Source organism: Chiloscyllium plagiosum, chromosome 28, assembly GCF_004010195.1.
Source record: "Chiloscyllium plagiosum isolate BGI_BamShark_2017 chromosome 28, ASM401019v2, whole genome shotgun sequence".
Classification (NCBI taxonomy): Eukaryota; Metazoa; Chordata; class Chondrichthyes; order Orectolobiformes; family Hemiscylliidae; genus Chiloscyllium; species Chiloscyllium plagiosum.
In genome coordinates this window covers 20,421,406-20,443,182 of record NC_057737.1, presented here as the reverse complement: position 1 = coordinate 20,443,182, position 21,777 = coordinate 20,421,406, and the positions used below count along the sequence as shown (strand labels likewise).

Here is a 21,777-nt window from a genome sequence, read left to right as displayed (position 1 = left end):
TTAAATCATCATTGACTTCTCTATGAATGGAAATAGATCCTTCCTATATATTCTATTGAAAATCCTCAGAAATTACATACCTCCATTAAACTTTGTCTCAATCATTAAGGCCCATTCTATTCAATCAATCTTCACTGGTAAAATTCTTCATTCTTGGAAACAACCTTGTATTTTTCTTTTGTATTTTGTCTAGCATGATCACACCCATCGTGTAATGATCAGGTCTGTTTGCAGGGCTCCAGCTGGGACCTACCTAGTATTTTGTACACTGTCAGAACCAACTCTCTGTTCATATACTACAGGCCTCAACCAATAAAGGAAAGTATCCCATTTATCTTCTCTTTTTAATTTACTGTTTTCCAAGTGAAATGGGTATAGCTGACTAGGTTAGCATTTGTTGCCATTCAAAATTGCTCAAGAAGATGGTGATGAGCAACTTCTAGACTACCTCATTTATCTAGGCAGAAGTGGGTACTGCAGATGCTAGAGATTAGAGTCAAGATTAGAGTGGTGCTGGAAAAACACAGTAGGTCAGGCAGCATCCAAGGAGCAGGAAAATTGACATTTCGGGAAAAAGCCCGAATATGATTCCTGATGAAGGGCTTTTGCCTGAAACGTCGATTTATCTAATTTATATGTTGCTCTCTCAAGAATCTACAAACATACACCCTATGGATCTTGTTCCTCTACACCCTTGAGAATGCAATCATTTATTGTGCATTTCCTTAACCTGTCTGTCTCTGGCAAAGGCATTATCTGAGTCTTCTCCGGATTGAATTCCACTCACCATTATTCTGTGCATCTGACCAGTAATGTTTGAACTGGGTTTAATATTGTGCATTCTTCCACTATCGGCTGATAAAGAACACTTCTTCACTGACATTAAAAACCACGGTTTAAGTGTTAACATCCACTTCCCTACCTAACTGGGATTTGGGGAAAAATAACTTGAAAGAGGTAGAGAGAAAGAATTCAGTTAATTAAGGAGAGTTAAGTAGAAAAATAAAGTACAAAAAAGCAATTTAAACCCCAAAGGTTTAGATAAGCAATCGTGTTAACTTAATCACTTCATCAAATGTTTTAATCAAAAGCAAAACTGTAATTACCATATTTGTTAGTCTACTTCTCAATTCTTGTGATTTCAAAGCTATAGTATAATGTGACCATCAATCCTGGAATTATCTTGAAGTCAGGTGTCACTGACTGCCCTTTACATTCCAAACCTGTGTTTGTTGTCAATATGAAGAATATCGCAGTGCTATCTCCTATAATAAATTACTTTAACTTTTAACCTATGGGAAATCTGAAGTAACTTATCACCAGGAATTATCTGGTCTTTAAACTTCTTACTAAATTAGGAGCTGTAGTCACTAGAAACATTGCTGGTACAGCATTCTAGAGACAGGAACAATTACCTCACTACAACATAATGAATACTCAAACAAGTGGTTATAGCATAAAGCTGGACCATTCCTTTCTCTCAGCACTTAACTCTCTAATCCAAATAGACAAAAAAAGAACAAACATGCATGCTTAAAACATCTCATTAAGCTTTTCTGACACATTTCAAGCACTTCACATAACAATTTTGAAGTGCTATCACTAATGTAGATGAACCTATTTGCACACACCTAACCCATAAACAGCAAGAAATGAATGACCAGTGAAACTATTTTGTGTGGCATTCATTGAAGGAAGTTTGTTTGCCTGGACACCAGGAGGATTCCAAAGTTATCCTTGAAAATGACCACGTTCACTGAACCACTGAGGTAGGTCTCAGATCAAAATCTGATCTGACAACAGCAGCACTTCCCCAGCACTGTACTGAAGTGGCAGTGTCAATGAAACTTTTCACTTCAAGTGTATTAGCAACTGAGCTCAGCTGCTTTCCAAGGAGGTCTCTAGCTGTTTATTATGATTATTCTAAAATCAGAAGATCCAAGTGAGGGTCAAAGAGATTGAAGAAAAAAGCAAGACCAATTGCAATTTGGTGAATCTAAACTTGGAAGTTGGTCCATACATTAAAGGAAGTAGTAGTAGTAGTAGTAGTAAGGAGTCTTATGAGTTCACAATCCTTAAAGATACTATAGCAGGAGGTATTGATTATTTTGGACTTCTGTACAGTAAAATTTATTTACAATTATAAACTTGTCCAGTAATTCTAATGTTTACTATAAGCAAATAACTAATATAAGTGATTGTCATTCGTATATCAGAAAATTGCAAACCCCGGTGTCTTTCCGGATTCCATGATCCATAACACACAGTATTGAAAACTTGCTGCTCAGGACTTGTTGGCATATGGGACAGCTGACTAAATAGCTTTTCAGCCTTTCCTCCCCAGTGTACTGCTCAGAATGTTACTGCTCTATTTTTCCAGTTATTAGTCCCGACCCAAAACTGACATCTGAATGGTTCAGTGTCAAGTTGTGGCTATGCCAGAACTGCTCAGTAGTCACTAATTCATCAACTGAATCCTTTGCAGTTAGACAGTTGAAGATGATTAGCAGCAATTAGTGACTTTGAACTATATCTCACAACTCAAGCAACTTTCACTGGGAAACTACCATAAAAGTAATTTCATAGGGCGGCACGGTGGCTCAGTGGTTAGCACTGTTGCCTCACAACACCAGGGTCCCAGATTCGATTCGAGCCTCGGGAAACTCTGTGTGGAGTTTGCATATTCTCCCAGTGTCTGCGTGGGTTTCCTCCAGGTGTGCCGGTTTCCTCCCACAGTCCAAAGATGTGCAAGTCAGGTGAATTGACCATGCTAAATTGCCCATAGTGTTAGGTGCATTAGTCAGAGGGGAAATGGATCTGGGTGGGTTACTCTTCGGAGGGTCAGTGTGGACTGGTTGGGCCGAAGGGCCTGTTTCCACAATCTAATCGGGAATCTAATCTAATCGACGTTTTTTTAAAAAAATTAGTTTAAGTATAGCCATTATTACATAATCCCAATAACATAGAATTAAATGGGTTGTGGTTTTGCACTCTACAACTTTCTTTTTCAGATAAGTATGGAATGGAATGTGAAACTGTCTGTATTCCAGTTAAGTGCAAGGAAGTTCCAGATTTTAACCTCATGTGAGTTGATCACAGGCAGATTAATGGTAGGAATGCTACAATTGGCTTCTACCCTTTGGTTAAGAATTGAAAAAGAATAACAATCACTTCCACTCCTGTAAAGACTCCAATGCATTGCTGCAGGGCATCTGCAGAAACTGGTGAGTAAATATATTCTACAGTCAAAATAGGCTGCCTATGGTCACTGTCAAGTCCATCTGAACATGACTAAACTGACCATTTAGTTGTACTAAAGTCGACAACTATCGCTACAAGATAAGAACCATATTAATATAGGAAGGTAGAACTGAAAAGTGGAAGACTAAAAAATCGGCACTGTGTCCTCAGAAAGTGTAGTTTTAAACTAAAAAGACAACACAGCTCCTCACTCAATTGGATGCTTGATAACCAAGTGGGAAAGTACAGGTTAATATCTCAACCACAGCTGCTTAACTAAGATTTTCTTTACTACTTGGGAGAAATAAATTCAATCAGCCATGTAATATGATTTAACCAAAGCACAAGATTTCTTTTTCTTACTTGGGTGAGGTCTTCCAGCAAGCATCCACCGAGGATCATAAGGTGTTTTGGTGGGGACAAACTCAATTGTTCGATCAATGGGGTCCTTAGGCTTAAGGATGGGCACTGAACTGGATGTATTCTACATATAAAGCAGAATTTGAGAAACAAAATCAGTGTAATTTCCAATAAATAATGTATTTCTAAACCTACAAACCTGTCCAAAATATTAAGCTCTTGTAGCATGGTATTGCAAATTTGATCAAGAAATTAACTACAATACATACATTGAACATAAGCAGGGACATCCACATTGGATCCGCCATTAGAAGCTAGGAGATTAAGTCACTATGAAAAAAATTGTAAGTTTCTGAGAGGTCAAATAGATAACACCTCAAACAAGGATATAAATATCTTCCTCCATTTGTCCCCAATAAATCCTCTCAAAGTCATACAATTCAAATTTTTATTTTCAATCAAAAAGTTTTTAATCCACTTGCATTTTCTTTGTGAATTCTGGTATTGGTGCTATAGTGCTGGGACATACCTCAGCCCTATCCTCTTAACTGTGCAACATTACAGCTCATTGCCTATTAAGCCTAGCATTACTGTATGCTACTGTCTATCACATAACTATCAGCCCAAGTTGTATAACAATGTAGTCTGTTAAGTAAGGAGGAGAAAGTGAGGTCTGCAGATGAGGTCTGTGAGTTAGTGTCTGAAAAGTATGCAATACTAGTTGATAAGTTACTGCAGTTAAGCCTATAACAGTTGGATTATTGATCATAATTTAATAGTTAATGGTTATCATAAATAGTGACTGACTAACACATTGAAAGGTTAAAGCATTTTCCTGAAGAAGGGCTTATGCCCGAAACGTCGATTCTCCTGTTCCCTGGATGCTGCCTGACCTGCTGCGCTTTTCCAGCAACACATTCCTAGTTTGTTAAGTAACCATTGTCTATTAAACATTGTTTGCTAAGCAACAACAGTGCAAGCTATTGACTTTAAATATAAGCGCACGTCATTATCTACCTTGCAAATAAAACTATGACTCATTCTCTGTTAAATTAAAATAGGTTATAAAATGCTTAAAAAATTTTTTTTTTAAAAAGTCTCCAATGTGTTGTTGGTCTGTCAAAAAGAATTGTATGTTATAAATTTTAAAAATTCAGGGTGTTCAAATAGGTTATTTACTATTAACTGTGAGTTAGTGTCTGAAAAGTATGCAATACTAGTTGATAAGTTACTGCAGTTAAGCCTATAACAGTTGGATTATTGATCATAATTTAATAGTTAATGGTTATCATAAATAGTGACTGACTAACACATTGAAAGGTTAAAGCATTTTTGTTAATACGTCAAATTCCAAATTGGAATACAAACCTTTGGCATGTAGGACAACCACTGAAGGATGATAACAACCCCCTCAAAGTCATCGTATACGGTTGTGTGAGTCACACCATTATTATGCATGATCTGGACACCTCCCAATTGGTTGTTGGATGTGTACACCTCACGGCCAAGTACCTTCGAAATTAGAAAATAAAATTAGAATATTAAGACAAATATTAAATCAACTTCATTGTTGCTATGATAGCTTGAGTAAAATGTGTCTTCTGAGTCTCCTTGATAATGATTGGTCAAAGCATCCCCCGTTAACAATCACCAAAAAGATTCATGAATAGGTTGGTAAGATGTAGGAAAGGTCCTCCAAATATTTGAAAGATTCAAATTTTTAAGGAAAGGAGGCATGGGGGAAGGTGAAAAAATTGAAAGCAAACATAACCGGTCTTAAAATTAATCTTGGCAATAATCTTGGCATCTATCCCTACTAGCAATGCCAATTTTCAAATGACAGTTTCCAATTTTTTAAACTGAGTTTTCAAACTGAAAGTGGAAAAAAAACTACTGAACACTATTGGCAACACCAGGTAGACATTAAATCATGGAATGCTCAACTGGCAGATGAACATCTCTTGATCCATGTCAGTCTTTACCCTTGTGTAAAATAAAAAAAATAGGAAAAGGAAAACATGAAGAAAATGTACAAACACCAGAGTTAAAAAGGATCTTTCATTACACTGACCCAAATTTCAAAACAAAACTGAAAATGCTGGAAATATGAAACAGCCTTGGAAAATTCAAGAGTGTCGTAGTTGTGAGTATGTTCGCTGAGCTGGGAAGTTGATTTGCAGATGGTACGTCCCCTGCCGAGGTGACATCTTCAGTACTTTGGAGCTTCTTGTGAGGCGCTGTTGTGCTGTCTCTTCTGGAATTTACTTGGTTCTGTTCCTGTTGCCTCCAGTTGCTCATTACAGTGGTCAGTATGTTGGGTCTTGGTCAATGTGTTCATTGATGGTGTCCTTGGATGAGTGCCATGCCTCTAGTAATTCTCTAGAACTTCTCTGTAGCTAAACAGACCACTACAATGAACAATCAGAACCAGAAGCAGCAGGAACAGACCAAATAAGTTCCAGAAGCACAGCACAACAGCGCTCCACAGGAGGCTCCAAAGCACTGAAAATGTCACCTAGACAGGGGACAAAATGTCTGCAAATCAACTTCCCAGGACATACCCACAACTATGGTAACCGGCACCCGAGCTACTAATGCTTAAGCAATCCTTAAATTCTAGAATGACGCAGCGGTTGATTTTTCTCATTATGGAATAAGAAAGACTCTGCCAAATTGAAAGCTTGTTGATCATCCTTCCAATGCCAATAGACCCACTAGTGTTTCCTGCGTTTTGGGCCCAGCAGGGCCCTGAGGCCTTTTGTCACCATGTTGTTCAGCATTGGTAACAGGAGAACATTAGACATGATCTATTCTTTTGGATGGCAAGGGGGATTGGAATTATGAAAAAAAAGCCAAGGCCTTTCCAGTGGTAAAACTGGCAGGGCAGGTGTTCCTAAATCTAAACAGTCCATGTGCAGGTAACGGATTGCAACTGAGGCAACATTCAAATTTGCATTGGTGCCCCAAACTCAAGAGATATTGGCTGGAATTGCTGTTGTTTCTGATGATGCAGCAAATCTTCCTCAAATGCAAATTCAGATCTGAAGCAAAAATAGGATCAAAATGCAGAATAGTTCAATAACAGTTTGACAATATTTGTAGAACACTGGGATATTAGAATTCAAGTGGAATTATAGTTAGCAATTGTCAAAACCTTCAGAAGGAACAGGTATAAAGACAGGTGCATGCAACTTTACTAAAACAATAACCACCAATGCAGTCATTTCACAGTCAACATGTTAAATATGCTAAAACAAAACAAAGAACTGCGGAAGCTGGAGATCTGAAACAAAAACAGATATTGCTGTGAAACTCATTCTGATGAAGTCACCAGACTTAAAATGGTAACTCTGCTTTCTTCCCACATATACTGCTAGACCTGCTGAGTTTCGCCAGCAATTTTGATACTAAACACATTCCTGTGTACAAGAAATACTTTGCAGGTGACTTTGTGCAATGACAAAGTGTGCTTAAATGAACAGAAACCAGATCTATTTGCAGATACCTTTAAAAAAAAAACAAATATCCCATATTATCCACTTGTAGAATCAGTGTTGGATTTATGGATTCACTGGAATTCATGTATTGTACAGTTTGTTGTAATGATTACTCCACCATTTTCAATGTCATTCAGCTGCTATTAGGTTGAAACCACATCTGTGCATTATAAGTTTTGTCTGTAGATGTTAAATCAGGTATCAGATTCTAAGGCATTTATCATCATGGTCTTAACCGGCAGAGACTGACAGACAACACTTAAACTGCAAAGCAATGCTACACCTTTCCTTAGTCCATTTACCCTTGGGGTGGACACCAAAGCATGCATCAACACTTCAGCCTCTCAACGTTCTGCCTGACCGTGTAGATATTTATAATAACACTTCAGTGCCACGGGCAGTTTATTTTATTAGGAGAGAAGCACATCATTGCAAGCCAAACACATCATTCTGACACTGTCTGCAATAAAACACAGGCTGAGATTTCGACTGCATCGGAGAGATATACCACACAATAAAAACCAGCAGCGCAGTTTATGCGGTAAACAAGCTCACCACTTCCCCTCTTCAGAACAGAGTCCCTTCAGCCCAAATTCCTCATTGTATGACTTATGCGATTATAATTCTGAGCATAGAAGATGATAGCTCACTTGTGACAGTGAGTTACCAGAGTTCTTCCACTCGTATGAAAGACTCGTAACTCAGCAGCACTGCATGTGTAAGTGAGAGTTACAATGAGATTTTTATATTTAAAAAAAGCTACAGCCCACTCTTAAGTTCAGAGAAATTATGAAATCATTTTCCCTGAAGCACATTTTCTGTAATACAATTCAACCATTAGACTTAAAATAAAATTGTAAAAAATAAATACTTTCACATCAAAACCTCTTCACACCATAAACTATCTTGCAAGATTCAGCAGTTGGTTGTTATGTAGATATAGAAAGCAACCATGGCTATCACACAAAAAGCTACAGTGACATGACAAGTTAACTTATCTTTTGGTGCTGTTGATGGAGGCATTTCGAAATGAAAATTGAACTTCCCACTCTTTGTTGAGTTGTGCCTTGCTTGGTGACTTGACTGCCAAAACAGGCTGTTAATAATTCACACTTAACATTCCTCTCAAATGACAGCTTCTCCAGGCAACTACAAGTAACTCACAAGTGAAATGAAACTCAACAATCTTATTCTTTCTTATTCACAAAGTGAGGTACACCAGCATGCAGCTCTCAAACACTTGAGAGACCTACACCTGTAACTAAGTACAACTTTGAGTCCATAACAACCTGAAATATAATTGCACACACAAGCTAATAGGTCAGGTGGACTGAACAAAATGTATCGGGCTTTTTGCAGGAAATGGCAGAAGCACTAGCGGTATTGTTTATGCCTAACCTTTCACCAGTTACACAGAGATAAAAGAAAAGTTCCAAACTTTCAACTTTATCTTTAAGGATCAAGACTGGAATAGATATCCAGAGTGTGCAACAGTCATGCAAAAGTAGACTGACAATGCAGACTGCACTGATGACAGTTACACTGATGAATGAGGCATCAGTATGCCCACAATCTGTGTACTATCACCCAGGTTAACTGTAATAACGATCTCACAAAATTCATCCACAAGTTCATCTTCTACAACAAGTTCCAGCAATGACTGGAAGAGACAGTAGACTCCACATATAAATATTACAAAGTAGGCTTTAGACCTACTGTAAAAATATAGAGCTTCTGTTCTACTCATTCCAAAAGATCCAGAAAAAATGCAAGATTCTCACTCTTAGACTGACAGCAAATGTGGCAGACAAAAAGCCCTTTAACAGTCATATCACCAGTTAGTAAGCTGTTCACCCCATTTTGTAATTGCCTAATTTATTCACAAAATTACTAAATTACTCACTACATTTAACTTAGCTAAATTTAATCAATTTACAAATTAGTTAATTAGTAATTTACCATTATAGTTAATTTTTTCCCCACACATGAAATACATTTTATAAATCAATTACTTTCTCAATGTTAATAATTACATTTGTACCTGAATTTATATTTATAGTTTCATTCATTATAAATCTACCATTCGCATCGTAAGCAATTTTATAAGATTTCAAACAACATATATAAAACTATAAGTGCTTTAACATCATGCGCTTAGTTGAAATAAATCCGTGTCAACCTTTCATCTGGCTGGCTCCATTCTCATATTAACAAACAGCGATGTATCAAAATTGAACAGGCAGAGAAAGTATCAATCAATAATTAGGTAACAGGAGGGAAACCTATCAAATCATTAAGTTCAAATAGGTTTTATTCCTAGCTGCCGCTGATTGAATATTTTGATTCAAAAGAGATGTCAAGTCAACCAAAGCATTCAAAAGTCTTTTGTAGACTATTCTGGAGGAGGCTTAACTAAACTGAGTAATAAATACTGACATTTACATTGCAATGTAAGAAGTAAATTGCAAAATAAATACAAAAACGATTGAACATCTCTTAATATATGGCAAATTCTGGGAGGACAATCCTACTGTTCTGAATTTGGGATTCTGAATAAAAAGTCCTAAATTTGAATAGGTTCTCCATAAAATGTAGTATGGCCAAAATTATAAAGTTATACCGTAATATGTCAGGTGGACTGAACAAAATGTATCGGGCTTTTTGCTGGAAATGGCAGAAGCACGAGTGGTATTGTTTATGCCTAACCTTTCACCAGTTACACAGAGATAAAAGTTCCAAACTTTCAACTTTACCTTTAAGGATCAAGACTGGAATAGATATCCAGAGTGTGCAACAGTCATGCAAAAGTAGACTGACAAGGCCGAAATTATAAAGTTATTTAGCAAGGCAACACAGACTAAACTGAATTTTTGTACTATGTCTTAACCTTCTTCAAAAAGTACATCTGAATATTTTTCCCATATACAGTGTATTGAATGCAAAGGTTTTTTTGTGCTATCTTTCTTGTCTGTACATCTGCACTGAATGAGAAAAACATTTATTTTTCAAGAGCCCAATTAATATTGCAGTCTCTTAAGACAATTTTTAAACATCTTAAGGATTCCTTTCACTAGAGACTTACACCCTTTACACAGAATAAGCTTTGACCCACACTGAATTCTGCCAAAAGACACACCACGGCTAAAAGAACAAAGTTAATGTACATTACTATTGTACAAAATTAGATTAAGTTATCCTCTTGTCATTTTTACATTAGTATAATAACTTGTTCAGAAGAATCAAGCTTTGTACTAGATTAAGGAATAACATTTTTTGGTTTTATGCATATTGCTGTGCCTCAAAAAGTTGGTTCAGAATTAGTATATTGAGTGAGAGGAAGGGGAAAAAAAACAGACACATTAACAGTTGAAACAAACAAACCTTAGGAAGCACCATTATTTCAAGGGCAATGTCTCCACTCAACAGATATATATTTTTTAATCCTCAAAGTACCACTGTGGTCTCCACTCAAAATGGTGTCATTTGGCCAGAACTAAAGTGAAATGAGTGCCATTGCTGTATGCATGAGGAATTTGATCTTAAATGACATGATATTACATTGGTTACGAGCCCACTTTCATTGTGTGCAAAGTCTAATGTCATACACCAACACGACACTGTCCTGAGAGGCCACTAATTACAGTGAATATGCAGACTGGCTGAGACCATGGTGTTTCAATGTGCAGAACTCATACAGAAATTTTTTATTTTTCAAAGAAAATATCTATTAATGCCACTGAAGTGTTTGCACTTGTCAGAACTTTCATGATATAAGCAGATGGATCGCCGATTTTCATCGCTCATGCGTTAAGCGGTCAGGGTCAGCAGTTGTGAAAATATGATCACACACATGGTACCAGTCTGGTTCCTCTGTTTCTACTAGACACTGAACACAGGGTGCAACCTATTAATGTAAATGACAAGTCAGAGTAGAGGAACCATGAACCAAGAACAGCCTAACCTTGAGGGGACTCTGCAGTGACACAGACGGATGCTCGGGACTGTCAGAGACGTAATTTCTCTTTGATATTTAGTAGTGTCCTTTTTATCAGCCTTTCGTTCTGAGTACGCAGCTCCAGTATTTACTATTTTAATGGGTTTGTAAAACCACTACAGGAAGATTAAATACAACAGATTAAAATGGCAGGTTCTCTGAAGAAAAAGCTATCATTTGCTTTATTAGCATTGCTAATATCAAAAATGCAACCAGACACCAGTCTAAGTCTGGGATATTCGGTTACAGTTCAGAATGACTTGCCACACCAACGTAGACTATTTCATTTCTTTGTTGTGATGAACAATAAACAAGATTTTTTCATTCATTTTATTGTGTTACTGGAACTAAATCTGCTGTTGTACTTAGAAGTTTAAAATGATAGTAGCATTTGAGAAAGTAGCATTTCTCTACCACCATTATTTCCATGTAAAGCAAGAGACTTTGAAAATTCTATTTTGTACAGTGCCCCATTTCCCTTAAGTATCCTCAGTATTTATCTAACATTTCTCATTAGTTCTAAGTGTTTAAGAAATCCTGGGACATCATATCTTCACATGAACAAACTTGGCACTGCCTCTCCTTCAATATCATAATGCCAAGAAAACCAAGTGCCCTATTGAAGGGGCACAGAATACAGAACATGTATAAGGGAAGGTAGTCTTTCAGAACAGGCATGAAGGCAGCAGAGTGGCTGTGAGACAGCCTGAAGCCAGTGCTTGGGAAGGTACACTATTCCTGGGTTTGTGCTTCATCAGCAGGGATCCAGTCACCTGGCAAGTGTTCATTGCGTGGGAATCCTAAATCTCCACGAATGGTTCAAAAAACACAAAGTGGTGGGTAGGGAAGTTGGCTGCAGTTTTGTCATGGAACCAGAAGCATACAGCCAAGCCTCACTGGGATAGTGCACTGAAATTTAAGCCCTGCTATACCTGTAGTTGTCAAAAAAAAGTTGAAGATTCTATCCAAATTTGCAAAATACCCCAATTTACCTATCACCCAGTACACAGATACAGATAGGCGCAAAAACATTGGTGTTATAGGTGGACAGAGTCCACTGAAGTGATTCTGTGTCTTACCAGGACTTGGTATTTGGCAATCTTGCTCTTCTCCAAACACTTTCACTTGCCTATAAAAGGCATAAAGTGACTGATTTGCTATACATAAAGTCTCTGATGTATTGGTTAAAAGCAAAACTGGCGAGGTAAAATAAATTGGCTTTCTTCTGTCTTTAGGCTTTTCTTTTACTACAGAAGTACGATAGCATCTTTATCCCCCCAGAGGTCTGGAAGTTTCTGATCATCTTGTTCATACCCGCATTTTGTTCAGCTACCTAGGAGCTAACAGTGTTTGGCAGGAAGAAGGCCTTTGCCATCAATAGCCGGTCATCAATCCACAGAGCAATCAGCTACTTGTTGCTAAACTTTCTTTTTAGTACACAATCCCTGGTGTTAGTTCTTCTGCAACTAAACATTCTCCACTGTTTGAACAAACAGCAGTGTAAATAGCACTTAGAATAAATGTTAGCACCTTTCTTTTTAAAAGTGCAGCAAAAGTGTGGGCGGCACGGTGGCACAGTGTTTAGCACTGCTACCTCACAGCGCCAGAGACCCGGGTTCAATTCCCGCCTCAGGCGACTGACTGTGTGGAGTTTGCATGTTCTGCCCGTGTCTGCGTGGGTTTCCTCCGGGTGCTCCGGTTTCCTCCCACAGTCCAAAGATGTGCAGGTCAGGTGAATTGGCCATGCTAAATTGTCCGTAGTGTTAGGTAAGGGATAAATGTAGGGAAAAAGTGAGGTCTGCAGATGCTGGAGATCAGAGCTGAAAATGTGTTGCTGGAAAAGCGCAGCAGGTCAGGCAGCATCCAGGGAACAGGAGAATTGATGCCTCGGGCACAAGCCCCTCCCCAGGAATATGGGTGGATTGCGCTTCGACGGGGCGGTGTGGACTTGTTGGGCTGAAGGGCCTGTTTCCACACTAAGTAATCTAAAAAAAAATTCTTTCCACTATCCTTGATTTTAAAACAGTCATTCTATCATTTCAGATGCAATTGCCCACTTGTACATGAAGACTGAAAATTAAGTTAAATGTTTGGAGCAGGATATGTAAAAGGAGGCAAGGCTCGAACGTGCGCATTTAAAGTGCGCCTGAAAACTGAGGTGGCCAAGGCGTGACTCTTATTTTTAACTGCTGCATGATAGTTTTGTTTTCAGCAAGTGAGATGCCCGGCAATTAAAGAATTGCACAAGATTTTTTTAAAAATTGTGATGGGATGCTTTATCTTGCTCAGTGACTTTATTAATTTGAAAGCAAATTTTCTTTTCTCCTTTATCTTGTCTATACCGTGCAGATAAAGGGATTTTGCTTTATCTATCATCTATTAATTGAGTCAGCCACAAATTGGTTTGCAAGAATTGACACAACTAAACAGTCCAATCACAATTACATAAAATCTATTGGTAAGTAAACTAACAGCTTTGTGACTGATACTGACACATTTCAATATCTGATGCCTACATGAATCATGAAGAACATAAGAAATAGGAGGAGTATGTCATAAGGCCCCTCAAGCCTACTCCACCATACAATACAATTTGGTTGGTCATTAGTTTCAACTCCTCCCATATTCCTCAATTCCCTGAGAAATAAAAAATACCTATCTATCCAGTATTAAATATATTCAATGATAAAGCATTCAGAACTCTGATGCATACAATTCCAAAGATTCATAATGCTTCAACTGAAGAATTTTCTCCTCATCTCAGACCTAAATAGAAACATAGAAGATAGGAGGAACCAGCCATTTGGCCCTTCGAGCCTGCTCCGTCATTCATCACGATCATGGCTGATCGCCCAACTCAATAGAGACTGATCATTTATCCTATGACTCCACTCCTATGTTCTAGAGATTTTCCAGACATGACTAACAACCTCCTGGTGTCAACTCTATCAAGCCCATTCAGAATTTTGTAGGTTTCAATTAGATTACCTGTCATTCTTTTGAACTCTATAAACTATAGGCCTAATTTATTATGCCTTTCATCATGGGATAAGCCTCTCAAACCAAGAATCAGTCTGGTGAATCATTGCACTACTAATTTGAAAACAAGTATCCTTTCTTAAATACATCTAATCATTAAACACATCTCATGTACTAAATTTCATTGAAATCTATCCAAGGTTAGAGGTATTTTATTTATTATCAGACTAACAAATGGGGTAAAAATATTATCTCCTCTCACCTTCATTAGCAGATGTAAATTTTTGATCACTGTGTCTGCCATTGGCAATCAGTAAGTAGAAAACAAAGCAGCATCTGAAGACTGAGATGATGTTCAATGCCAGTTGCACAAATAGTCACAAAAAGATTTAGATATTTACTTTGGTGAGAAGTCCAATCAACCAATCTAACAATGAAAACAATGTATTTCAACTAAAGTTGCAGTGATGGAGAGTTGTGTAAACAACATATTACTGCATCAGAAAATATGATCATCTCCAGACAAAATGGCAGGCAGCATCAGATCGGTCACAATTTAACAACATCATATCGATTGATCTGAAAGGGTATGAGAAAAGAAGCCTGCACAACTTTTTGAAATGCACTGCCACATTTAGTGTACACATTATATCCATGTCATCAAGGTATTATATAAGCTACTTAAAACTTACGAACTGAAATCACATTTACACAAGATTTATTCCTCCAGTTGCAACAACCTTGACCCATTCATTTTGGAGCAGTTTATTCTGGATTGTCCTTTTTCAAAGAAAACATAGGAATTTTTGGGTTAAAATCAGATTAATATTAGATCAAAAAATTGTACTGATGCAAATTATAAAACAATTAACATGCATAGCTGTCGGTCAGAAATGGAACGTTGTACTTCCCTGTCCTCAAAATACTGAGTACAACGAGGACTAACAAGGATGATAACAGAAATGCAGAGTATACATATCAGGAAATAATTAATAGCTTGGGTCTCTACTCTCTTGAAGAAACCCAAAGATATAGGAGAAGTAGGCTGTCATTTGGCAATGGAGTCTGCTTTGCTATTCAATGACATCGTGGTTCACCTGACATTTTCAATATCATTTTCCTGCCCTTTCCCATAACTAAGGGCTTATTGGCCATTCCAAAATTACTTGTTAGTTTACCCTCAAAAGTTTATCTTCTCTCTCTAATAATTTTTGCAGGGGTGATCTAATAGTTGTCTTTCAACTTATGAAATGTGTGGTTTGAGTTAATTTAAAAAAGTTCACTTTTGTGGGAAAGGACCGGTGGTATGTAAAGAACATCATCAGTTCTTTGTCACAAAAGGAAACATTCTTTTTTGCATTAATTATTTTGCAGTCGCCTTCATGGTAGAACACATTAAAAGCATTCCAAAAATACTACATAATCAAGGTCAAAAAGAGGAAAAGATAAAAATATAATAGATAATTTGGAAGATTCTTCTTTTTTGAGAAAGTGGAAAGAATGGGAAATTTGCTAAGAGAGTCATTGAAGCATTTAAGATGAAGCAAGGTAAGTATCTGATGGAGAAGGGACCAGAGAGCTACGATGGTAGATTCATATGAGAGAAGATAGGAGCTGAGTCCAATGGAACATAAATATGGGCATGGACTGGTTGGGCTAATTGGCCTCTGTCTTGAGGAGGAAAAAAGTTCTCATTCTTACGACCACACCAAAATAAACAGCTTTCACTTAGTTTTGGAATCTTGTTTAAAGAGACAATGAATTGAAATATGAGTTGCAAGCACAAAACAAGAAATCCTACTTAGTATTCATGCCTTCTTTTTGCTAAATCAACCAAAGAAATTTTGGTCCCAAAACGCCAGTGTTTTGTAGCTCACGGCTTCTTTGCATGTGGTAACTATAGCTTGCTCTGTTCTTTCCATTTCATACTATTTAAGGCAGTCAAAGTGAACCATTTATGAGGTTACAAACTGTTACAAGACCAGTGAGTTTGAAAGAATTAAGTAAGAACCTGGTTTCAGTGGTTGCCTTTCCTGATGCATCCCTCCCCCTCCCATACTACGGATTGCTGTGTGTTCTGCCAATGACCCCAGAGTGATTAATAGAAATTATGCTGCCTGAAGGTTATTGCATACATCTCAGCATTGCTACAGTGACTAACTGCTGCCCTATAAAACCTTCCAAGACAGCAAAGTGTGTCCCTGTCAGTATGTGCATGCTGTGGCTGTTTAATATCAATGGGTCTGTGATTTTTCCTTTCTATATTGTTAACTAATCTCATCTCTAATTAGCATTTCAAATTGTAATAATGGTTAGCACAATGGCCACAAAAAGTATTTCAGAACGAAAATAAAGCAAGTTCCTCGGCATCCCTGATATAGCAAGCATGTGTGTAAGAAAAAAAAAGGTTTATTTAATAAAGGCTTTTTGAGTTTATTATCTCCACTATCACATGCCATTCCTCACCTCAAGATATTTGGTGCCTAATCCAAGTAACAGAACTTGTGTCAGACAGCACAATTGATTGACTAGACGTTATGCTACCATGGGAGACATTACAACTGGCCCCTATTCTGATTCCGAGGGACATTTCTTACAGAGGCACCCATTTTCAAGAAGATGTTGAAGTAGAATATGTAGGAATGAGAATCTCAATTATTCTCTCCCCAACAAGGAATGCCAGCTAGCGTGCATACATACGGATTTTGATTGAAATGACCAAACTAAGCAGAGCGAGGACAGAATCTGGGATCATCCTGGTTGGTACACAGTTACATCAATTAGTTTGTTGAGTAGAGTCAAAGCTCCTTTGGCTTCACTATTTTAAATATATCAACAGTTTAATTCTGAAATAGAGGTTAGACAGACAAAATGCATCTGTATATTTCACAGTAAAACCAGTGACAAGCCTCCCACCTGTGGAGAAATAATTCTACACAGGGCAGCTGTGTGGCCTTCTATCCATGTCATTCTGGAGCTGTCCATTCAGAGGTCAGCAGCCAATTGTAACTCATTCGTCTTTGCACTCATCTGTCCTTTAAATCCTAGCAATCCCCCTCTCCAACAGAGAGGTGGAAATTGTTGTTCAGTGGATACAAATGAACCTCTAGCTACATGTGCCATTATTGGATGTCTACAATCATTGATACTTATTTTGGGAATTGGTGCACACAATTTGGAATGGAAGCATCTAATAAATATAGCAGTTTGTCAGAGTGTTGTACAAAAAACAGAAATTGCTAGCAAAGAGCAGCAGATTTGACAGCAGCCACAGGGAGAAAGTAGAGTTAACGTTTCGAATCCAGTGACTCTGCATCAGAACTGGATATGAAACATTAACTCTGCTTTCTCTCCATAGATGCTGAGTTTTGCTGGCAATTTCTGTCTTTGTTTCAGATCTCTAGCATCTACAGCTCTTTACAAAGCCAGAATATAGTACTGCTTTCTCAGAACATTCAGTGATATCAAACTCAAGTGCTCCAGCTCTGTGAACAGCATTTTCTTCACCCTGTTAGAGAGACACTGCCATTAAAAGCCAAATTCACTACTGACTATTACTGTTCAAATTCTTCTTCGTTGGTTTAGATCACACTAATTTTTTTTCTATTAAAGTTTCTATTACAGCAAAATCTAAAAATTTTTCAAACATTTTTGATTAATACTATGGCAGAACTAAGATCATCCTATACAATTTTCTTGTCCCATTACATTAACCTTCCATTGGTGTCACTTAAGATGCAAAATTCATGTTACAATATTAGCATACAAATGTTCAACATGATTGCTTGACACCCCTCTGTCCCTGCCCTCCCCACTTAAAGTGAGGTGGTGACCCATTTATCTTCAGTGGGCTTAGGCTTAATGAAATTCTGACTGAGAAACAGTACACAGACAGAAACATTGGGCACAGCAATATTTACATTGCAGACTGAAACAAGTGAGCTGAAATTCAAGAGAGAAGGATCATTTATGCCCACATTTTCAGGGTTGGTCGTCTGCTAGTACAGAAGATCATTCATTTCGTGCTGGGAAATTACATGGGGTGCTCTCTGTGTACAGGTGGCGACACCACAGGCAGACGGCCTTTGAGGCAAGTGTCACTGAACATGCATTTTAAACACTGACGAGAATTCACATGTCAAAGTTTTAAACTGCCTGAAGCTTTTCATAAAAGGTTGCAGTTGCTCTTGTAAAAAATTAATTTAAATGCAAAACATATACACATAAATGTTTTTCAACAAGCCTCTTAAAGATGACCAATTTGTGACAGGACTATCCCTGGTGAACTGCTGTTTTGCTGTCAAACATTCTGGCACCCACATAATTGCAAAATATTGCAAAGTTGTTGAGTGATTCGCCAAGGCTACCTTGCTTGATCATTCTGTGCAAATTTGTCAGTTAAACAAACGTTAACGCAATGATTTGGTTTGCCATTCCAAATCTTGCTCTTATTCTAACGTATATCAACAGAAATTAATGGAAAAATAAATTTATCTGTTAAGTCCATCCCATAGAATTGAGCAAAGAGAATATGAAAATAAGTACTCAAATAAAACTGAGACCTAACATTAAGCAACTAAATGAAGGTCAAGAGTTTTGCAATGTCACTAAAACACTGACAGGGTGGATACAGAGGAGATTTCAATCCCTCAGCATGGTTGCAGCAGAGAGGAGAGGACAGCCTGGCAGCAGAGGGCATAGAAAAACAAACTTCACAGCAAACTACCATGCATCATAAAAAAAACATGCATTTGTTACAACTCATCTGTTAAAAACATATCAAAACCCTTCGTGCACGAGAATGACAGAAATACTGTGATTTGTGGAGGAGACAAATAGGAAGCACTGCAGATCTCAAAGCTGGCAATGAAGATGAAAAGTTCAGGGAAAAATGTTAGTAATAAGAGTTCCATGGAATTTTTACATGTAGTATTACCTAAGTAGAGCTTTGGTTTGACATTCATTTGTGTGATGGCATCATTTAAAAATGCAACACCTTTATAAAACTGTACTGAAGCATCAGCCTAGTTTTTATGCTGATGTTCTGGTTTGGAGCTTGAATTCATGACCAATTTTTTTCAAAAATTTAACTCCATTTTTCTAATCAACCTGTTCGAAGATGAGATTACATGCCTCTGGAGCAGGTGCAACCTGAACTTGGGATTCCCAGTCCTGGGGCAGGGACATTACCGCTGTGCCACAAACCAGTGACCAATTAGATCAGCAGCAAGACTGCTTTAACACGAGCTAATCTCACATATTAGATTCAGAAATTTGGAATAATAGAAAGAATAGGGAGGCACTGAATGAGATTTCTTTGGGGCTCGAATGATCAGCCATTCACAATGCATGAACACTGACAATGTTGATCAATTCAAGCAGTATTTCAGCAATGAGGTCCTTCCAGACTATCACAAGTGAATCACAGTACTTAGTTAAAGATACAACCTGAACTTTAGATTCATCTTGCAGTCAAATAATGCAGCAGAGACAACTGCAGTTTTGTTACTCTGCAGAAATCGTCTCTAAAACGCATCAGAGACTACTCTTAATGGATTCAAATGTATTCCAGTTCTCTGAAGAAAATGGATGGTCCCAGGTTTACTCGGATACAGACATGTAGGCCCAGTGATGACGATGCCAGCAAACAGCTTCCAAATCCCAACAGAGACAATGTAGCAAAGTACATGGGTGAACTACTTCAAGAGTCAGTTGAGGTGCTATAACAATACTGCAGTTGCTCACACCATGCACTTGAGTAAATGAATTGATGTTACTGAAGACCTAGATACGTTTACAAACAGAACTACCAGTTGTGCTGCCAGCTCACTTTTTTGCAAGAAATCGATATGTTAGTTTGCTTTGCTGTTGGATAATTGATTACCTCTTATCTGCACGATAAAAGAATGCAGACCACAAAATAAAATATTTTGAAGCAAATCTATTTAATCGTAACCGAAAGAACTGCAGATCCTGTTCATCAGAAGCAAAAATGGAAGTTGCTGGAAAAGCTCAGCAGGTCTGGCAGCATCTGTGAAGAGAATTCAGAGTTAATGTTTCAGATCCGCTGACCCTTCCTCAGACATTTGCTTGCATTTCATTATATGTGATGCAGTGTTTAGTAAACTTTGGTGCAGGGATTTCCACATACGACTTGGGCAGTTCACACTCCTAAGTACTCCCTTTGACAGGATATATGTTCAGCCAACTGAAAGGCTGCATGGGTTATAGGAGATCCGAATCTTCTACTTGCAAATTTCTCTGTATGTACCTTGATCAGAATAAGACGACCTCCTTGCTACAGTTGTTGTGGGTTCATTGCTTTTAGAGGCAGTACCGCATGGCACAGAACTGCTGCGAATAGGAGTTGCAACTGCCCATTCCAGCCCGTGTGTTTTGTTATTATTGAAGGCCATCTCCTCAGGAGGTTGACTCTTTCCCGAAACCAAAACTGTCAACAGTTACTAGTCCCTCAAATTCCTCCCTCATGTTTATCCATAGCCATCTCTAAGCACATAAGGGATCACCCATGACTACTTTGTCACAAAATTTAGAGTCGTGCAAAAGTAACCATGTTTTAGACATATTTTAATTTTCTTATCATTTCTCTGCCAATCCATCTCACGTTGTGACCACTGGAGTGCCACAAGGATCGGTGCTGGGCCCTCTACTTTTTGTCATTTACATAAATGATTTGGATGCGAGCATAAGAGGTGCAGTTAGTAAGTTTGCAGATAACACCAAAATTGGAGGTGTAGTGGACAGCAAAGAAGGTTACCTCTGATCAAGGTACATACAGGATCTGGACCAGATGGGCCAATGGGCTGAGAAGTGGCAGATGGAGTTTAATTCAGATAAATGTGAGGTGCTGCATTTTGGGAAAGCAAATCTTAGCAGGACTTATACACTTAATGGTAAGGTCCTAGGGAGTTTGCATGCAATTCTGGTCTCCTTCCTATCGGAAAGATGTTGTGAAACTTGAAACGGTTCAGGAAAGATTTACAAGGATGTTGCCAGGGTTGGTGGATCTGATCTACAGGGAGAGGCTGAACAGGCTGGGGCTGTTTTCCATGGAGCGTCGGAGTCTGAGGGGTGACCTTATAGAGGTTTACAGAATTATGAGGGGCATGGATAGGATAAATAGGCAAAGTATTTTCCCTGGGGTCGAGGAGTCCAGAACTAGAGGGAATAGGTTTAGGGTGAGAGGGGAAAGATATAAAAGAGACCTCAGGGGCAACTTTTTCACGCAGAGGGTGGTACGTGTATGGAATGAGCTGCCAGAGAATGTGGTGGATGCTGGTACAATTGCAACATTTAAAGGCATTTGAATAGGAAGGGTTTGGAGGGATATGGGCCGGGTGCTGGCAGGTGGGACTAGATTGAGTTTGGATATCTAGTCGGCATGGATGTGTTGGACCGAAGGCTCTGTTTCCATGCTGTACATCTCTATGACTCTACCATGATTATCACAAAGATTGTAGCAATTCAAGAAGGCATCATCTTCTCAGTGATACTTGGGATAGACAATAAAACCAGTCTTAACAACATTAGTCGCATCCCAAAAACACAAAGAACTGAAGTAATTAGAACCCTTGTTGAAAGAGACTTTTCTTATCGTACCCTGCAGTATTATTGAAAACCTCTGTGTGCTGCAAAGCTGAATCAACAAAATTTATGTCATTTATAATGGTTAACTGCTTTGTTAGC

General features: G+C 38.1%; 1 protein-coding gene across 2 annotated transcripts in view; it reads right to left on the bottom strand.

Annotated features, from left to right (window-relative positions):
• acaca (acetyl-CoA carboxylase alpha) overlaps nt 1-21,777 on the bottom strand; it is a 263,482-nt gene that overhangs the window by 66,387 nt on the left and 175,318 nt on the right. For both annotated transcript variants that reach the window (XM_043718470.1, XM_043718471.1), the window contains 2 exons: nt 4,969-5,112; nt 3,604-3,724 (listed from right to left, as the gene is read on the bottom strand). In XM_043718470.1, the coding sequence (XP_043574405.1) occupies nt 3,604-3,724; nt 4,969-5,112 (265 nt within the window). The remainder of the gene's footprint in view (nt 1-3,603; nt 3,725-4,968; nt 5,113-21,777) is intronic.